The sequence below is a fragment of the Nomascus leucogenys genome, chromosome 17 (assembly GCF_006542625.1).
Source record: "Nomascus leucogenys isolate Asia chromosome 17, Asia_NLE_v1, whole genome shotgun sequence".
NCBI classification, from domain to species: Eukaryota; Metazoa; Chordata; class Mammalia; order Primates; family Hylobatidae; genus Nomascus; species Nomascus leucogenys.
The window spans coordinates 17,503,664-17,520,683 of NC_044397.1; the positions used below are offsets into that span (position 1 = coordinate 17,503,664).

The window sequence follows — 17,020 nt, forward strand, 5'->3', positions numbered from 1 at the left end:
AATTCAGAACTTATTTTAGATACAAGAAGTCTCCTGGAGACCTTCCTTTAAAGTGGTTTCTGGGAGACACTGTTTTTGGGTGTGTGGGCAGTAATAGAAACCTTCTAGGGCTCTCTGCTTCACAAAAGCCTCCCAGCAATAGGTGTCAACAGATTATCTGGTGGGTTGAGACGGTGGGTGAGTGAGTGAGTGGAGAGGGTAAGTAAGAGTGGGTTTATAAAATCCTAGAAGCAAGTAAAAAGTAATTTCAGGACAAATGAGAAGAAATAACACTTAACTTAGCTCATAATAAAGTTAGATAACATGTTATCCAAGATAACTTGACGTGATAGGTAGATACATAGGCATATAGATGACTGATTGATAAATGAATATAAATAAATAAATGCATAAAAGATTATAGAATACTAATATAAATGAAAGGTACTTGTGTTATGAACTTATTTTTTGAAATTAAGCAGATCAAAGGACTTTATATATGGGAATGAGAGATCTTAGAGGGTTACAGAACATTTTTTGCCAAAAAACATATTTTTGGAACACGTATTTTCAAGAGAATTAAGCTGAAGGAAACATTAGAATAACATGTACCTAAGTTATTAAATTTTAAAATTCACAATTTAGTTGCTATTTTACATTTCAATTTCTCTCAAAAGTTTAGCCAACAAAAGGCATTTATAAGCCTTCCAATACTGGTAAATATGTCAGTTCAGGACAAAAAGAAAAGCTCACAAAAGATTGGTTATGAAATTGATTGATTCATTATTTATACTTACAGAAGTGCATGTAAGACCAGAACACTTATACACATTAGCAAAAATAGTTTCAGGATGAATTAGACTAACAGGAAAAATAAGGGTAAAAGCAGGCAGCTTTAAGTTATTACCAAATGTCCCTGTGTTTCCTACTGGCCAAGGCAAAAATAGAAAACATAGCTCTCCCCATGATTCAGTCGTCACAATGTGAGAGGAGAGCAGGAGTAACATAACTATTCCTGGTCCCGAAACCTGAGAGGAATTCTCCTGGGAAGCCTCAGTGAGAGGATGCCATGTTATTTAGTGAACCCTACCTTCAAAAACGTCTTTACACATGTTATTTAGTGAACCCTACCTTCAAAAACGTCTTTACACCTATTTATTTATTTTTATTTTTTTTGAGAAGGAGTCTCGCTCTTTCACCCAGGCTGGAGTGCAGTGGCACAATCTCGGCTCACTGCAGGCTCCGCCCTCCGGGGTTCATGCCATTCTCCTGCCTCAGCCTCCTGCATAGCTGGGACTACAGGCGCCCGTCACCTCACCCGCCACCTCGCCCGGCTAATTTTTTTTTTGTATTTTTGATAGAGACGGGGTTTCACCGTGTTAGCCAGGATGGTCTCGATCTCCTGACCTCGTGATCCACCCGCCTCGGCCTCCCAAAGTGCTGGGATTACAGGCGTGAGCCACCGCGCCCAGCCATACACCTATTTATTAATCAAATCCATAGAGTCTGTATAACTCAAATTTTATATTGTCTCCTATTTACTTGAAAGTAATACAGATAGACAGCATGAAAGAGCACAAGGTTGCATACTTAACTATTATGTTTGTCTTCAGCAAATGGTTATAAAACAGTCATAGTGTGGTAGGCATTGGGAAAGACCAGAAGAGGATGTAAACAATTAACTAAAATACAGGCATTGTGGATTTCTCTATAAGAAAATAACAGATAACAGAATGCAAATATTACCTGAGTTGATAGTAACTTCAAATACAATAACATCAAAATTGAGATCTTCTGTTTACTGTAATTTGTTGACAGTAGCAAAATTGAAGGAAAAAAACTTAAATATCCATCAGTAAAAGCTGCTGTATCATTTCATTGTAGCTGGGTGCTCATTTATGACCCTCTGAAACTGTATGAGAGAGAGAGTATGTGCATGTACATGCCTGTGCATGTATCCACAGAGCTTTGTTGCATTTTAGCATGGACAACAGATGTCTAAAAAAACATCCAAGATAGGTTTAACCTTATTTCTAACCTGGCAGTTGAGTAGCATTCTTTGTTTTACCTAGATCAACCTCTTCCTTTTGCTCTCCAGCCTGGCTATTTCTCTACTATCTAAGTCAAATTAAGCCTTATTTCAGCCCAAGTCCAAGTAATATATAAGGAAGCTGCTTCTCGTTTCAGCTTTAACATTCATCTCTCCTGAAACATCTATTTCTGTAGTCAGTAGTCTGCTCCATCTCATCATAACTTATTTCGTTACCAGGCAATATTTTTGGTAGTAATACTGCAAAACTGACTTTGGGTTGTTTCTGAGCTTTCTGTTTGACTTTATTGATGTTGATTTTGTCACTAGTATCATACTATCTAAATTACTACTACTTAGTAATATTTCTGTAAGTAAATGATAGGGCTGGATCCTCTTCTAAACAACATTCCAATGATGCTTTTCTTTTGCAAAGTATTCTTACTCATTTACAATTAGTTTGAGTTCCATGGAAGGCTCTGGTATTTTGCCTGGTACCGTTTCTTTAGTCTACTAAATATAACTTGACCCTTTTCTCAATAACTTAAGAATTATCACAGTGAAAAGTCTGTGATTCTCTATTTTGATACAATGATACTCATGGGATCTATTGAGATTCATGAGGCTATTAATGCTTATGCTGTGTAAGTCCTATTCTTTGCGTAGTTTTTCTCTTTTGTTGCTTGTTAGTAGTTTTCACTGTTAGACGCATTCATATACTTACTTTGTAGCAGACCTGCCATCACCCCAGCCCCCCTTTTCCCCTAATTTTCTGCTTTTGACTTGTTGTGGCCTGGGAAGACAGATGACCAGCTCATTAAAAATGTTTGTAAAGCTATGGATAAGGAAACTTCGAACCAGAGCATCTCTAAGGAGGTTATGTGTTTGTTTTGTTATGTTTTGTTTTTAGACTTTAGAACATGAACTGCCAAAACATATTTTAGGTTTCTTGAGGCATTTTCCCCAGCCCTTCTTTATTTTGAAGGGGTGTGATGAGCTGTATTTTAAGAAAATAAGTATGATACCTTTAACCGAGTACTAAACTTTAGATTATTTTATTTTGGGGGTGTCTAATAGTTGTACTTATTCTAATTTTTAAAAATACAAGTTTATCTACAAAATAAACATAATTTTTGTTTCTGTCATTTGTAAACTCTGTAGGATGGCTCCATCTTTCTTACCGAATCATTAAAAAGCTATTTCCCTGAAGTTGATTTTTTTCTTCCTTTTTTTTTTAATTTGTTTTTTTTAAACTTGGTTGGCAACTTAGATGTTTTTTTTTCCCCCCAGTAAATACAAGACACGTAAGATCTCTTTTTTTTTTTTTTTTTTTAATCTCGAATAGGGAAACGCTGGTTCTTTACTCCCCCAACTCCCTCTGAAGGGAGGCTTGTCTGGCTGGTGATAGACGAGTGATAGATGACAGAGAAGAAGGGCCCAGGAGGCTGCTGGCCTGCAGCTGTTAACGCCTGAGGGTCCCTCAGGACATTTTAATCTCTCTTGCCCGCACCAGAAACAAAGTAGAGCTGTTCTTTTACCCTTTACCTAGCCACAGAATAATGGCTTAAATACTAAGTGTGTTTTTGCATTTCAGGTTATGGTTTTGTCGACTTTGACAGCCCTGCAGCAGCTCAAAAAGCTGTGTCTGCCCTGAAGGCCAGTGGGGTTCAAGCTCAAATGGCAAAGGTGAGTTGAGAGCCAGCAATTGCTTCTCTGTTCCACAGCTTTGGTTGTGAAGCCCGACAGGTCTGCTTTTTCTATCTGCATCTGCAATCTCCCCTTCATCCCACTCAGCACAGCGCCTTCTGGACACTTGTCCTGTGCCTCCGCAGCCTCTACAATCACTATTGTGCAGAGGACTGTTCCTTGTAACTTAATCTATGAAGGAAGATTTATAAATATGTAAAATTTACATAGTAAATTATGTAATCCCATAAGTAAATTGAGAAATAGCAGCATATTTTCTCAGGTAATCAGGTATTTGTGAGTCTTTAAGATCTGTACTTTTTTTTTTCTTTTTAAATTTAAATGTCAATGCCCAAGGAATGAATACACTTCTAGACATGTTTCAAAAGATAATTGTGCATAGCATATAGCATATTCTGTTTCAAAAATATATATAACTGGCACATACATTATACAAATAAAACAAGTAGTTTTAATGCACATGTGGGCTACAGATGCTATTTCTACTGTACAATAGTGAGACATTTTTAGGTATTGATTATTAATGGGATGTAAATCTACTTTTTAGGAGTTCTATAATGACTTTATTCAAAACTTATTTCTGATGAACTTTTAGCATATTTTAGATGAGCAATATTGTTGAAAATTTCTTCAGGTGAGTAATTTGCTTGAATGTTAGGGGATTATAAAATGGAAGACCATGTTTCATGCTTAATATGTATTTTAGCACAGTACACATGGATGTTAATTTTGATAAGGTACATTTTTCTTGAAAACTTTCATATTATGGTAGTTTCCATCTATGGTTTTGACTTAGAACATCACAGTTTCTGCATGTAAATGGAGTTGATCAGCCAGTCATTGTGTCTTTCTCTTCGCATTAGGTTCATCCTGAAAGTTAGTTTAAGATGCTCAGACCCTCTTCCCAAAGTAATGATGCCTTAGATAGACTTGATGGCCTTGAAAAAGTTGGCCTTACATGAGCTAAATCTCTAGTTCAGGTGCAGTAATAATTCTAAAGCTGGAGGGACCTTAGATTGTCTTGTGCATCTGCCCCCAACCCTACTTTCAAACAGGCATGGCCTTTTTATTAAAAGAGCTAAGGCTCAATTAGGAGAGTCACACCTGGAATGACATGCATCTCTTAAGTGCTTACATTCTATAATACACATTCCATTATGCACCAGACACATTTAGGAGTCTCTGTTGAATAAGCTGACATTTATGTCCCAGTCTTTATTACCCAAATGTAAGTTTGCATTACATCATAATACATACTACCTACAGTGCAGTTATTAAGACATCTGTGTAATTATGTAAATTTTTTAAAACCTGAGTTCTTCAGTTGCTACAGAAAATATTTTCAAGCCCGAAACTCAGCAGTTTGATCTTTTGAGTATTCTTTTTAAAAGAGCAATACTTTTATATTATCTGGCTTCTTCTTCAAGTAAAGAGGAAAGTAATTTTATACTGTCTTCCGCTACTTTTGAATTGTAGCACGTAATTGTTCCCTGAGAAGCATTTACATACACATAAGAAGGTACATAGAAGTTAAAGGACTCTGGTAAGCAGATAAGCTACCTCCCAGGACCTTAAGGATGTTGAAAAACCGGTGTGCAGCTATAGTGTAGAGATGTACTTTGAATGAAAGAATGAACATAAAGATTTCAGTAATTAGTAAGAGGAATCGCCTTTCTAAGTAGCCGTTGCCATTTAATATTTTTAAAACTTTGCATTGAGTTGGACTTACTTTAGATTTTCTTAAACTCCAGAGTAAGAAGTTAAAATAAACAGGGACTATATATATAGAGAGAGAGAGAGAGATTTTTTTTTTTTTTTTGAGACAGGGTCTCACTCTGTCACCCAGGCTGGAGTGCAGTGGCACAATCTTGGCTCACTGCAACCTCTGCCCCTCCAGGTTCAAGCGATTCTCCTGCCTCAGCCTCCCGAGTAGCTGGGATTACAGACACGTGCCACCAGGCCCGGATAATTTTTGTATTTTTAGTAGAGACACGGTTTTGCCATGTTGGCCAGGCTGGTCTCGAACTCCTGATCTCAAGTGATCTGCCCACCTCAGCTTCTCAAAGTGTTGGGATTACAGGCATGAACCACCACACCTGGCCTCAGAAACTGTAAATATTGCGTACCATGGTTTTCAGATTATTTGTCCATCATATAGAGATTCTCTGTGACATTATTGAAAGATGGTGATTGTGAGGTTTTAAATGTGTTTATTGTGACTATGTGATACCTATGTTGCATAATGATTTGCAGAATGTTTAATCTGGTTCTGTAAACAATGGGTAACCTGGCATTGTATAAGCAGGACTTTCAGGGCACAGTCGGAAAACAACTTTCTTCTTTCCCCCACTGTCCATTCTATTAATAATGCACTCACTGAAGCTCCATGCTTTTGGATAAAATCCAGGGCAAGTCTCACGACTTCTGCAGCCACTGTCGTTATTTCAAGAAGTTCCCCCAGCTTCGTTCGTTTCAGGTGTTTCTGGTTGATATGTTTTTGGTAGAATGGCTCAATTTTTCATAGCCAAACTCCATGAAGCATACATATGTTTCAGTACATTTTCAGTCAGAGTCTCAAGTTACATAGCAAATACAGTTTATAGAATGTCAGACTCATATGTAGATGTTTTTAAAACTGCTGAGAGTCAACATAAGGGATGTGTGTCTTGGATATTGTTGGTTCTGAGAGAGACATCACAGCCTAAAAAGCAATTGTTGGCTGACAACTGTATTGATTATTTGGTGATCAGGAAGCAGTGTTTCCATCCCAACAGAACCATTTGTTATATGTGTGCACACACATACAGAGACAGATGTAATGATGAATGTATTTAGTTACATTTTAGGGAATTATAGAAAAATAGGAAAATAAAATAATTACATTTTAGAAAATTTGGTTGAGGATTATGACTGATGTGTAATACATTATTATAATTTTTTCCTGTTTAACAATGTGAAATAGGCTCTCGGTTAACATTTTGATGCTGAATTTCTGATTTTCAGGAACACATTATGATGTTAAGTGTGATGCCTGTAATTTAATACTCCAATACTGTTTATTTGACAAAAATTTTGAGTATCATGGAGTGAATCTTCAGCTGAAGCTTCTCTCTTCCCTGGATTAGGTCTGCTCCAAGTAGCAAGCTTATAGTGAGATGAGCACATGATTAATTTCTTTCCTATTTCCAAACCTTGTGTTTTTCTCACTCTTCCTTCAGCTCACTAGCCATGGCTTCATTTAACCCCTCCAGGGATGGTGTGCTGGAAAAGGATGACCTGACAGTGAGGTTATCTGATGTTGATTTCTCTAGCCAGGCAGCATGCTGATGTTTTCTGTCATGGAATGCTTTGATTTTCTGAGGTCTTTAACAAACTCCATCCCCACCTCCCTAAATTGATCTTTCTCTCCTATAACTCCTTGAAGTGAAAGAATACAAGTCCTCAGGTTAACATGGTCAGCTCCTGATAATCTAATGGTCTATCTTCAGCCCCTTTCTGCTGGGATTTCTTCCCCTCGAAGCAGCCTTCTTGGGAGGATCTAACACAACCCTGGGCCAACTCTACCTATGTGGCCTACATCTGATCTACCTTTGCCAGTCATCCTTACGAGAGAGCTACTTCCCAGCCATACTTGTCAGCCTTTCAGCCTTTCTCCTTGAAGAGTCCCTTAGATTTTAAGTTAGACATCTATCTATTGTATCCATTCAGGTTCCTGAGACACAGATCAAGCTCCCTGAGTGGTCGCCCCCTCATGCTTTACTGATGGTGAGAGGAAAGCAATTCACATGGTGAGACTTGGAACGCTTCAGCGTTTCTCTCCCCATAAATGCTCACTCTCAGTCTCTCCAGTCTCTTAGACGTAGACAGGAGGTGAGTGGTCAGTTAAGTGTCCCAAACCAGTTCTCAGCCAGCTCCTTTCAGGCTGTCTTTAGGTGGTCTGATTTCTCACTCTGGAATGTGGAAGTGCCTGACACCCATTGTTTTGTGGTCTCCCTTCAAACAGAATTAGAGTTCTATTTTAGCAATCTGTTAAGAATGTAGAGGCTTCAGTTAGAGTGGCCCCTGAACACTTACCTAGGCATCATTTTCAATGCCTGTAATATTAAGCAGCATAGAATATTAACTATACACTGTTTTGAAGAAGCCTTTACAATGCATTTATTCAAAACTGGACTGGGTATAGATTGGCACTATATGTCGTGTCTACAGCGCTCTTCAGATACTAGCTTTCCCCCGGGTTGAAAATGAGCACTGTTCAAAGACCTCTTTAGAAAGCTTGATACTATACATTGGCTAAGGAAAAGGACCCCTTCCTCCATCATCTGTGGCGAGGACCAGTACTCAGGTTCAGAGGTGCTGGCCAGCTGCCAACATTCTGTATATTGTGAATTTCTTTAGGTCCCTGTAGAATGACTTGAGATTCCTAGATCTGATTTCTTTTTTATGACATCATTATAGTTACAAGAGGTATTTTAAATGTCAGTGGGTTTATTGTTCTATACCATAGAACCATGAGTTTGAGTATCTAGACTTGACTTAGCCCCTTTATGCTGTCTGGATAAAAGAGCACCTGAAACACATCTTTCAGGGAGATGATTTTTGTTTTGTTTTGTTTTTTTGAGACCAGATCTGGCTCTGTCATCTAGGCTGGAGTGCAGTGGGGTGATATCGGCTCACTGCAACCTCTGCCTCCCGGGTTCAAGCAATCCTTCCACCCTCAGCTTCCTGAGTAGCTGAGACTACAGGCACGCACTACCACACCTGGCTAATTTTTGTATTTTTTTTTTCAGAGACCAGGTTTCGCCATGTTGCCCAGGCTGGTCTCGCACTCGTGAGCTCAAGCAATCCACCTGCCTAGGCCTCCCAAAGTGCTAGGATTATAAGCATGAGCCACCACACCCAGCGGGGAAATGATTTTTAGAAGGAGTTTAAGTCCAGCCCCTGTGCTTGGGTGATAGGGAGGGTACCCGTCACTTTCCACTCTCCTCTAATGAACTAATCAGGATACTATAATGTGCTGAAAACTCATATTGCCATATATTAAAGTCTTTCATCTTTATATAATCAGAAAAAAATTAAGGGCAATCACTTAGAGGATGGGACAGAAATATAATATTGTTTGACATACTGGGTACCTAAGTTGAAAAAGAACCCCACAAATATTCAAAACTAAATTGCAAAACTGCAAAATGAGAGCATTAGAGACCAGTGGTTGGTTTTTATTCTTGTTTTAATTTTCAGTGCTTTGCCTGGTACCTGCCACGTGGCGGGTTTTAAGTGTCTGTTTTGTTGATGATCAAATAAATTAATTGAGAAAATAACTTTTTTCCAAGCTTGGGCAGATATTGAGAATTAAGAAAGGGACAGTTTAAAATTATATCCATCAAGTACACTGATGAAACTTAACCTAATGGCCTTGGGCCTTTTGGAAAACCTGTTTATGTTAAACTAGGCAAATGTTACAAATGTGTACATCTTTCAAATAAAAGACTCACATTCTATAAAAGGAAAAAGAAACGCAGATAACGAGCTACAACGACAGAAAACGCGAATGGACATTCTTTATATCTATTAACAAAGTGGCTTCTGTAGGCCTTTCATTTCCTCCTATGGCCTGATGGGGGTCAGCAAATCCTCACATGTTGTTTGGCTGTTGGGAAGTTTACACTTTTTTTTTTTTTTTTTCAATAAATAGGCAGTCACACGAGCAGGAATGTAATCCCCCCTCTCCATCCAGAGCTTCACCATGCTCTGAGCAGTTTGCAGTCACATGCCAGTGACCGGCTATCTGCTGGTTGTTGAACCTATTCTGTACAAGAGAAAACAGATGTCTGCTCTTACTGCCAAGTCCCTGTTCTTGCATTTTAGGAACCATTCCACACGCACGGGGAGGTTTTTGTTAATTTCTTTCGGATGATGACTGAGTGCTTTATGCTGTGCAGGACTTCCAAGCCTGACTTTTCTACTCACATGAACATTAGTAGCTGTTTATCGCTCTGACGGCCATTGTGGGATCTAGTTTTCTACTTGTTATGGAAGCCCTTGAACCCTTCCATGCCTAGGGACAAAGGAGGCCCATTGACCCTATTTTTATGTTTGGTCACCTATAATTGAAAGAATAAGTGTTTTTTTTTTTTCAGACATAGCATTGTAAATAATAAACCAGTTATGGTGTCACTGATTTTAAAGATACTAAACTATATCCTCATTTCAAGAACCACCACCAGTTATCGCACATATTATATGTCCTGTTCACAGTGAATGCGTAGCATAGACAACAACTAAAAAGAAAGTAAAATTTAAAAAGAAAAAAAAAACACCCATGAAAAGAAGGGATTAGAAAAAAAAGAATTCATGGACACTTTGTTATTTTGTGGCATGTGCTGCCAGCTTGGAGTTTCTTTCCATTCCTTTTTTTTTTTTTTTTTTTAATTACTGCAACTTTGTGGACAATGTTTGTAGGATATGTTGACTGTTTGAAAAGAAACATAAATAACATTAGCGCTAAAGGTCATCCCAAATGAAATTTGGTTTCTAACTGACAGAGTCCTTGCTATTGAAAACAAATGCATTAACATCATAGGAAATACCTGTGTTAGTCTACTCTATTTCACTATATCAAAGAGTAGGTTAAGAGCCCAGTTCTTTCTGGGATTCTGATTTATAGCATTTTTTAATATTATTTCCTCATCAGTAAACTTTCAAGTTGAATCAAGATTTTAAAGCATGTGTAATATTTTTAATAATATTGTAATAACAGAAGCAACTAAAACACAGATTTAGTGCCTACATTGTCGATCCCCTTCAAAAATTCTTCATACATAACAAATTCTCCTATGAACATTCTTAAATATGTCATTTAGATTTTCCTAATTGTAATTTTAAAAGAAAGTCCACTCCATATATACTCCATATATATGTGTATATATATATACACACACATATATAAATATATATGTATATATATAAATATATGTGTGTGTGTGTGCATGTATATATATATGTATATATGTATATATGTGTGTGTGTATATATATATATATATATATATATATATGAGAAACAGTCTTGCTCTGTTGCCCAGGCTGGAATGCAGTAGCATGATCACGACTCATTACAACCTTGAACTCCTGGGCTTAAGCAATCCTCCTGCCTCAGCCTCCCAAATAGCTGGGACTACAGATGGGCACCACTACACCTGGCTAATTTTTTTTTTTAAGCGATGATGTCTCACTGTGTTGTCTAGGCTGGTCTCAAACTCTTGGTCCCAAATGATCCTCCCACCTTGGCCTATACTGGGATTACAAGTGTGAGCCACTGTGCCTGGCCTCACAATATTTTGATATGTGTTTCTTCTGTAGCATTTTTTATACCATATCTCTGTCCAAAGGGTGTTTTAGTGCCCTTTAATTAAGGGGTCCCCATCTTTATTAAAAGATAGAACCTAAAATCAAAACTAAGATGGGTTTGAACATATCATTTTCCTGCTTCCATGCCTCCGAAACCGCCCTATTTTTCAAGATGTAGCTTTCAAACTGCAGTTTCTTCTTCCTCCTGTTTCCCCATCACCTACCAGTGTACAATCATGTGTTGCTTAATGACGGGGATACATTCTGGTGAATGCATTGTTAGGTGATTTTATCATCATGTGCACATGATAGAGTGTACTTACACAAACCCAGATGGTGTAGCCTGCTATACACCTAGGCTGTGTGGTATAGCCTCTTGCTCTTAGGCTACCAACCTGTACAACATCTTACTGTACTGAATACTGTTAGCAGTTATAATACAATAAGTATTTGTGTATATAAATATAGAAGAGGTACAGTAAAAATATGGTATAAAAGATAAAAATGGTGCACCCTTATAGGGCACTTACCATGACTGGAGCTTAGAGGACTGGAAGTTGCTCTGGGTGAGTCAGTGAGTGAGTGGTGAGTGAATGAGAAGGCCTAAGACATTACACTGCTGTAGACTTTATAAACACTGTACACTTAGACTATACTAAATTTATTTTAAAAAATTTCTTTCTGGCCAGGCACGGTGGCCTACACCTTTAATGCCAGCACTTTGGGAGGCCAAGGTGGGTGGATCACAAGGTCAAGAGATCGAGACCGTCCTGGCCAACATGGTGAAACTCCGCCTCTACTAAAAATACAGAAATTAGCTGGGCGTGGTAGCACACGCCTATAGTCCCAGCTACTCAGGAGGCTAAGGCAGGAGAATTGCTTGAACCCAGGAGGCAGAGGTTGCAGTGAGCCGAGATCGTGCCACTGCACTGCAGCCTGGCACAGAGCAAGACTCCATCTCAAAAAAAGAAAAATTTTTCTTCTTCATTAATGAATTAGTTTATTGTAACTTTTTTACTTTATAAACCTTTAAATTTAAGTTTTTGACTTTTGTCAAATGTATGTGTTTTAGCTTAAAACATGTACATTGTGCAGCTGTACAAAAGTATTATCTTTATACATTTATTCTATACGCACTGTTCTATTTTAAAATTTATTATTTATTATTTTCTAAACTTTTTTATAAAAAACTAAGACACTAACACACACATTAGCCAGGGCTACACAGTGTCAGGATCATCAAGACATCACCAGGTGATAGGAAGTTTTCATCTCTGTTACAGGACCACCATCGTATATGCCATCCACCATTAACTGAAATGTCATTATGCAGCTCATGTGCGTAATATCACAAGATAAGCGTGGCTTATCTTCCTGGAGTGTTGGTGTTACTTACTGGTATTAGGTCAAAAACATTGTTTCTCTATTAAAATAAACTTAGGAAGTAGATTGCAAAATTTACATGACTTTTTTTTTTAAGATAAAACACAAGACTTCAAGAACATTTTGCAGCTCTGGCAAGGCTACCTTGCCTTTTGCCTACAGTTACATAATTATTCTCCTTGCTTTTAGCACTGCTTAAGTAGGAAAGCTGAAGCAGTAGTGACTGACAAAGTAAAATCAAACTCCTTAGATAGCCTTTTGCAAGCCTCTTGACTTCTGCTTGATCTTCGGGTCCCAAGTCAATGCCATGTCCTCTGAACAAAGTATTTCCTCCCCCATCTACTCTTGAGTTCAGCTTTTCCAAGAGTCTAAAATTTTCCCTACTCAGAATTAACTATTTTATATGGCTTTGTGATTTCTTGTTTTCATTAAATTAGCTGTTTTTACTATTGGTGGTCATGACTCAAAAGTAGTGTGAAATTTGCCATAGAGCAGAGGATGGGAATTTGGGCAGATCCTTATTGGACTCTAGATGATTTGGTCCAGAATCCTTCATGTATCTCTAAATTGAATTATTAGCAATAATTAAATTGAAATAATAGCTTCCTGCGCAATAGTGTGCCTGAAATGGACTCCTGAAAATAACAGTGGAGGAGAGGTGGGTTATTTTTAGAAATACCGCAAACAACTGAGAGTTGTGGTTCCATGAGGGCATCCTCTCCAACTCAGTAGTGCCATTTCCAGATCTGCTAAGAAGGGCTTGGTGGGATCATGTCTGGCCTGCACAGATTGTCCAAGCTTCAGACACTATTTTCAAGCGTCCAAGGTGACTTTGAGGTTCTGAGTACTTTAAAAAGACTTGAGCAAAGAAAGTAGCTAATAAAAATAGGTGTGTTAACATAAATATCTCACCTTCTGTTGGAAATTAATGGACAACATTCTCTTCTGTTTTAGCAACAGGAACAAGATCCTACCAACCTGTACATTTCTAATTTGCCACTCTCCATGGATGAGCAAGAACTAGAAAATATGCTCAAACCATTTGGACAAGTTATTTCTACAAGGATACTACGTGATTCCAGTGGTACAAGTCGTGGTGTTGGCTTTGCTAGGTAAGCCTTCTGCCCAGTCTTTATTATGTCAACAACAATAGCTTTGCCAAGTTATCTTGGAAAATTAAAAATGACCAAGAAGAGAGAGTTTCAGCTATGGTTATGGGAGCAGTTGCACCGTGAACTTAAATTATGTGTAAATACCAGACTGCATTTTTCCAGATCTTTTGCAAATTCATTAGAATTCATGAAGCTGAGCACACTAAATATTTGAGTCCTTATGGAAAGGAACTATCACATGAGCAAAAGTTCTGAACGTGTGTGTGTCCTTAGATCAGGATGCTTCTAACTTCTTAAAAATAACAGTCATTCTCCTAAATTCAGTAGATAAATCAGTATGTTTTTTCTTATTCGATGGAAATTTGATTCATCAATAAAGTAAATGAGTTAGGTTTTAAAATGAAATATGTAAAACATTCAGAAAAGTAAGACAAGGACATGATAACTGTGTAACCACCACACAGATATGACAAATACTAACATTTTATAATTTCTGTTTCAGTTTTTTTTTTGTTTTTTTTTTTAAGAAATAAAACCTAGGCCAGGCATGGTGGCTCATGCCTGTAATCGCAGCACTTTGGGAGGCCAGGCGGGCAGAGTTCGAAACCTACCTGGCCAACGTGGTGAAACCCTGTCTCTAATAAAAATACAAAAATTAACTGGGCCTGGTGGCAGGCACCTGTAATCCCAGCTACTTAGGAGGCTGAGACATGAGAATCGCTTGAACCTGGGGGATGGAGGCTGCAGCGAGCCGAGATCACACCACTGCACTCCAGCCTGGGCAACAGAGCGAGACTTCGTCTTAAAATAAATAAATAAATAAATAAATAAATAAATAAATAAATAAATAAAATCTTCTAGGGGCTGTATGCAGTGGTTCACACCTATAATCCCAGCACTTGGGGAGGCCAAGGCAGAAGGATTGCTTGAGCCCAAGAGTTTGAGACCAGCCTGGGCAACATAGCGAGACCCTTTCTCTACAAAAAGTTTAAAAATTAGCCAGGCATGGTGGCACATGCCTATAGTCCCAGCTGCAGGGGAAGCTGAGGCAGAAGGATTGCTTGAGCCCAGGAATTGGAGGATACAGTGAGCCTTGATCATGCCCGTGCACTCCAGCCTGGGTGACAGACCTGTCTTTCAAAAAAAAAAAAGTCTAAAAGTCTAGTTATAACTGAAGTGCCCTCACTCCTTCCATCTAATTTTTTATCTTTTTCTCCCCAGAAAAAAAACGCTTCAGAGTAGTGGTTATTTTGGTTTCTGATGGAAAAATACTAAATAGAAAGCTCTTTGATTTTGATCAGAATTCTAATCTAAAAGCCCATGTATAAAAGCTGATTTTTATATGATGCATTAATTAGAAACCTGTTAATACTGTGCAATAACAAATAATGTGTACGTATTTTAAAGTATTGACTTTGATTTTGTAGGAAGAATTTCTGAAAGTTTGCTTTTATACACAAATGACAATCACATCTTACCTCAGACCTGTTATATATCAACAAAGCATTTTATTATGTTGTTTTATATATAAGAAAATTGAGACAAAAAAGGAAACTTTTCCATTGTTACCTAACTGCCAAATAATGAGGCAGGGGCTGGTACTTGGTTCATCTGGATTTTAGTTAATTGCTGTTTCTGTCAGGCCAGATAATTTTATCATAAAACTAAAACATCCTACAAGTAGTAAGTTACCAAGGCCAGCATCTTCAGCATATGCTCCACTGGTTAAAATGACGCAAGTGAGTCACCAAATAGCTCAGCATCATTTTGTCACCTCTGTGGGTGTTCTGAAAACAGATCAAGTGGTATCATTTCTGTATCCAAAGACAGAATTCAATTAAATTACATTGTTTTTTGAAACTATCAGTGTTTGTTAAAACTAAGGTGTAACTCTCTGAGTAGTCCAGGAGTACAGTGTTTTTAGTAGATTATTCAGTGTTTCATCCATTAAAGAAAAATGATTTGAAGTAATTTAAGTTCCCAGCAATGTTTCTCAGATACTTTCAGCCACCTGTAGGTATAGACTAAGTTGTAAAGTTAGCCTCCAGCCTTTACTCCTCCAAAGCCAAGGTGACAAAGAAGGTATATAGTTGACTTCACTAATTTAATTTTAAACCTGAAGCAAATGTAAGAAGCATATAAGGCGCACCCTCACACTGATACTGGCTGTTATCGTGACTTTTTAGTCTGTCATTTTGTGAATTTGTGAAAGCAAAGACAATTTTAAAATGACTAGTATTTTAGCAAGTAGAAAATACCCTAGTATTTTAAACTGTTGTTTCTTCAACTCACTATTATGGCTAACAAAGCTGTTGTGTATTGATTTTTCAATTTTACAACAGTTACAATAAAAGTATCCATTTGATATACTTGATCTTAAACACTCAATATAATTGATTCTTGCTTTGCTTCAGAATATACTCCATTGTTATCAGTTATCATTTTACTATAGAAGTACAAAAGCAGCCGTTAGATAAAAGGTAGAATAGACCCTTTATCATGTTCACATTTTTACTAGGTTTCATTTATATCCAAAAAACCTATAAGAATGTTTATGCATGCACCGAACAAGATGAAAGTTAAGAGACCTTTAAATATTTATGTATTCTATTTTTATTATAAATAGGATGGAATCCACAGAAAAATGTGAAGCTGTTATTGGTCATTTTAATGGAAAATTTATTAAGACACCACCAGGAGTTTCTGGTATGTTGTTTGTCTGAAACTTTATCAGTAGTCTTCTGTATGATGTATGTTTAACTTTAGCACATGATGAGTCTTCAATAGAACAAAAACCCCTCATTTTGCTCTTTAAGATGCATTTTGTTGGATTTACAAATAAGACTTAAAAATTCACCTCTCCCTAGGCATAGGCATTGGATGTTTAAATGTTAATGGAAGCAGTGGTAAGGAGCTGACTTGTAAAGCATTGTGCAATTCACTCCTCTTTTGATGCAGCAGCCAGCTTCTAAACCACCTTATCACCATCCTCAGTGAACCTCCCTCCATTTGATCCTATCTGTTGAGCACTATGGTACCTTTCTATCCCAGCAGTGCCTAGACCTCAGTTCCTATGGCCTGTATGTCCACTCCACTTTAGCCACTTTCTCCCATGGTTTTACATTGTGTTGTCATTACCAAGAACATCACACTTCATGGGTTTTTCATTCCAATGTCACACTTACTGTAACTCCCACAAACCCTGATCTGAAATACAAAGGGATCCTTCTCTTTTCACTGTTTATTCATCCTCCTTTACCTGTTTCTCTTTCCTACTAAGTCTGGTCTCCGTTTTTGAGTGTTAAAATCATTTCTTCAGTGGCATTCTCCTTTTCGTTGCACCCCATCCCTTGGTCACACTGTCATGACAGAATGCTGAACCTGAATTAATCGTGCTGTAATTCACGCACGCCACTCCTGTTATATCCATGCAGCCAAAGATTGGCACTACCACAAATTAA

The 17,020-nt window shown here is 37.7% G+C and overlaps 1 protein-coding gene across 3 annotated transcripts in view; it reads left to right on the forward strand.

The window, feature by feature from the left end:
• The window catches only part of RBMS1 (RNA binding motif single stranded interacting protein 1), a 218,659-nt gene that overhangs the window by 173,666 nt on the left and 27,973 nt on the right, over positions 1 to 17,020 (forward strand). For all 3 annotated transcript variants that reach the window (XM_012496499.2, XM_003266159.3, XM_030795796.1), the window contains exons 4-6: positions 3,603 to 3,694; positions 13,402 to 13,559; positions 16,186 to 16,265. In XM_012496499.2, coding sequence (XP_012351953.1) covers positions 3,603 to 3,694; positions 13,402 to 13,559; positions 16,186 to 16,265 — 330 coding nt within the window. The remainder of the gene's footprint in view (positions 1 to 3,602; positions 3,695 to 13,401; positions 13,560 to 16,185; positions 16,266 to 17,020) is intronic.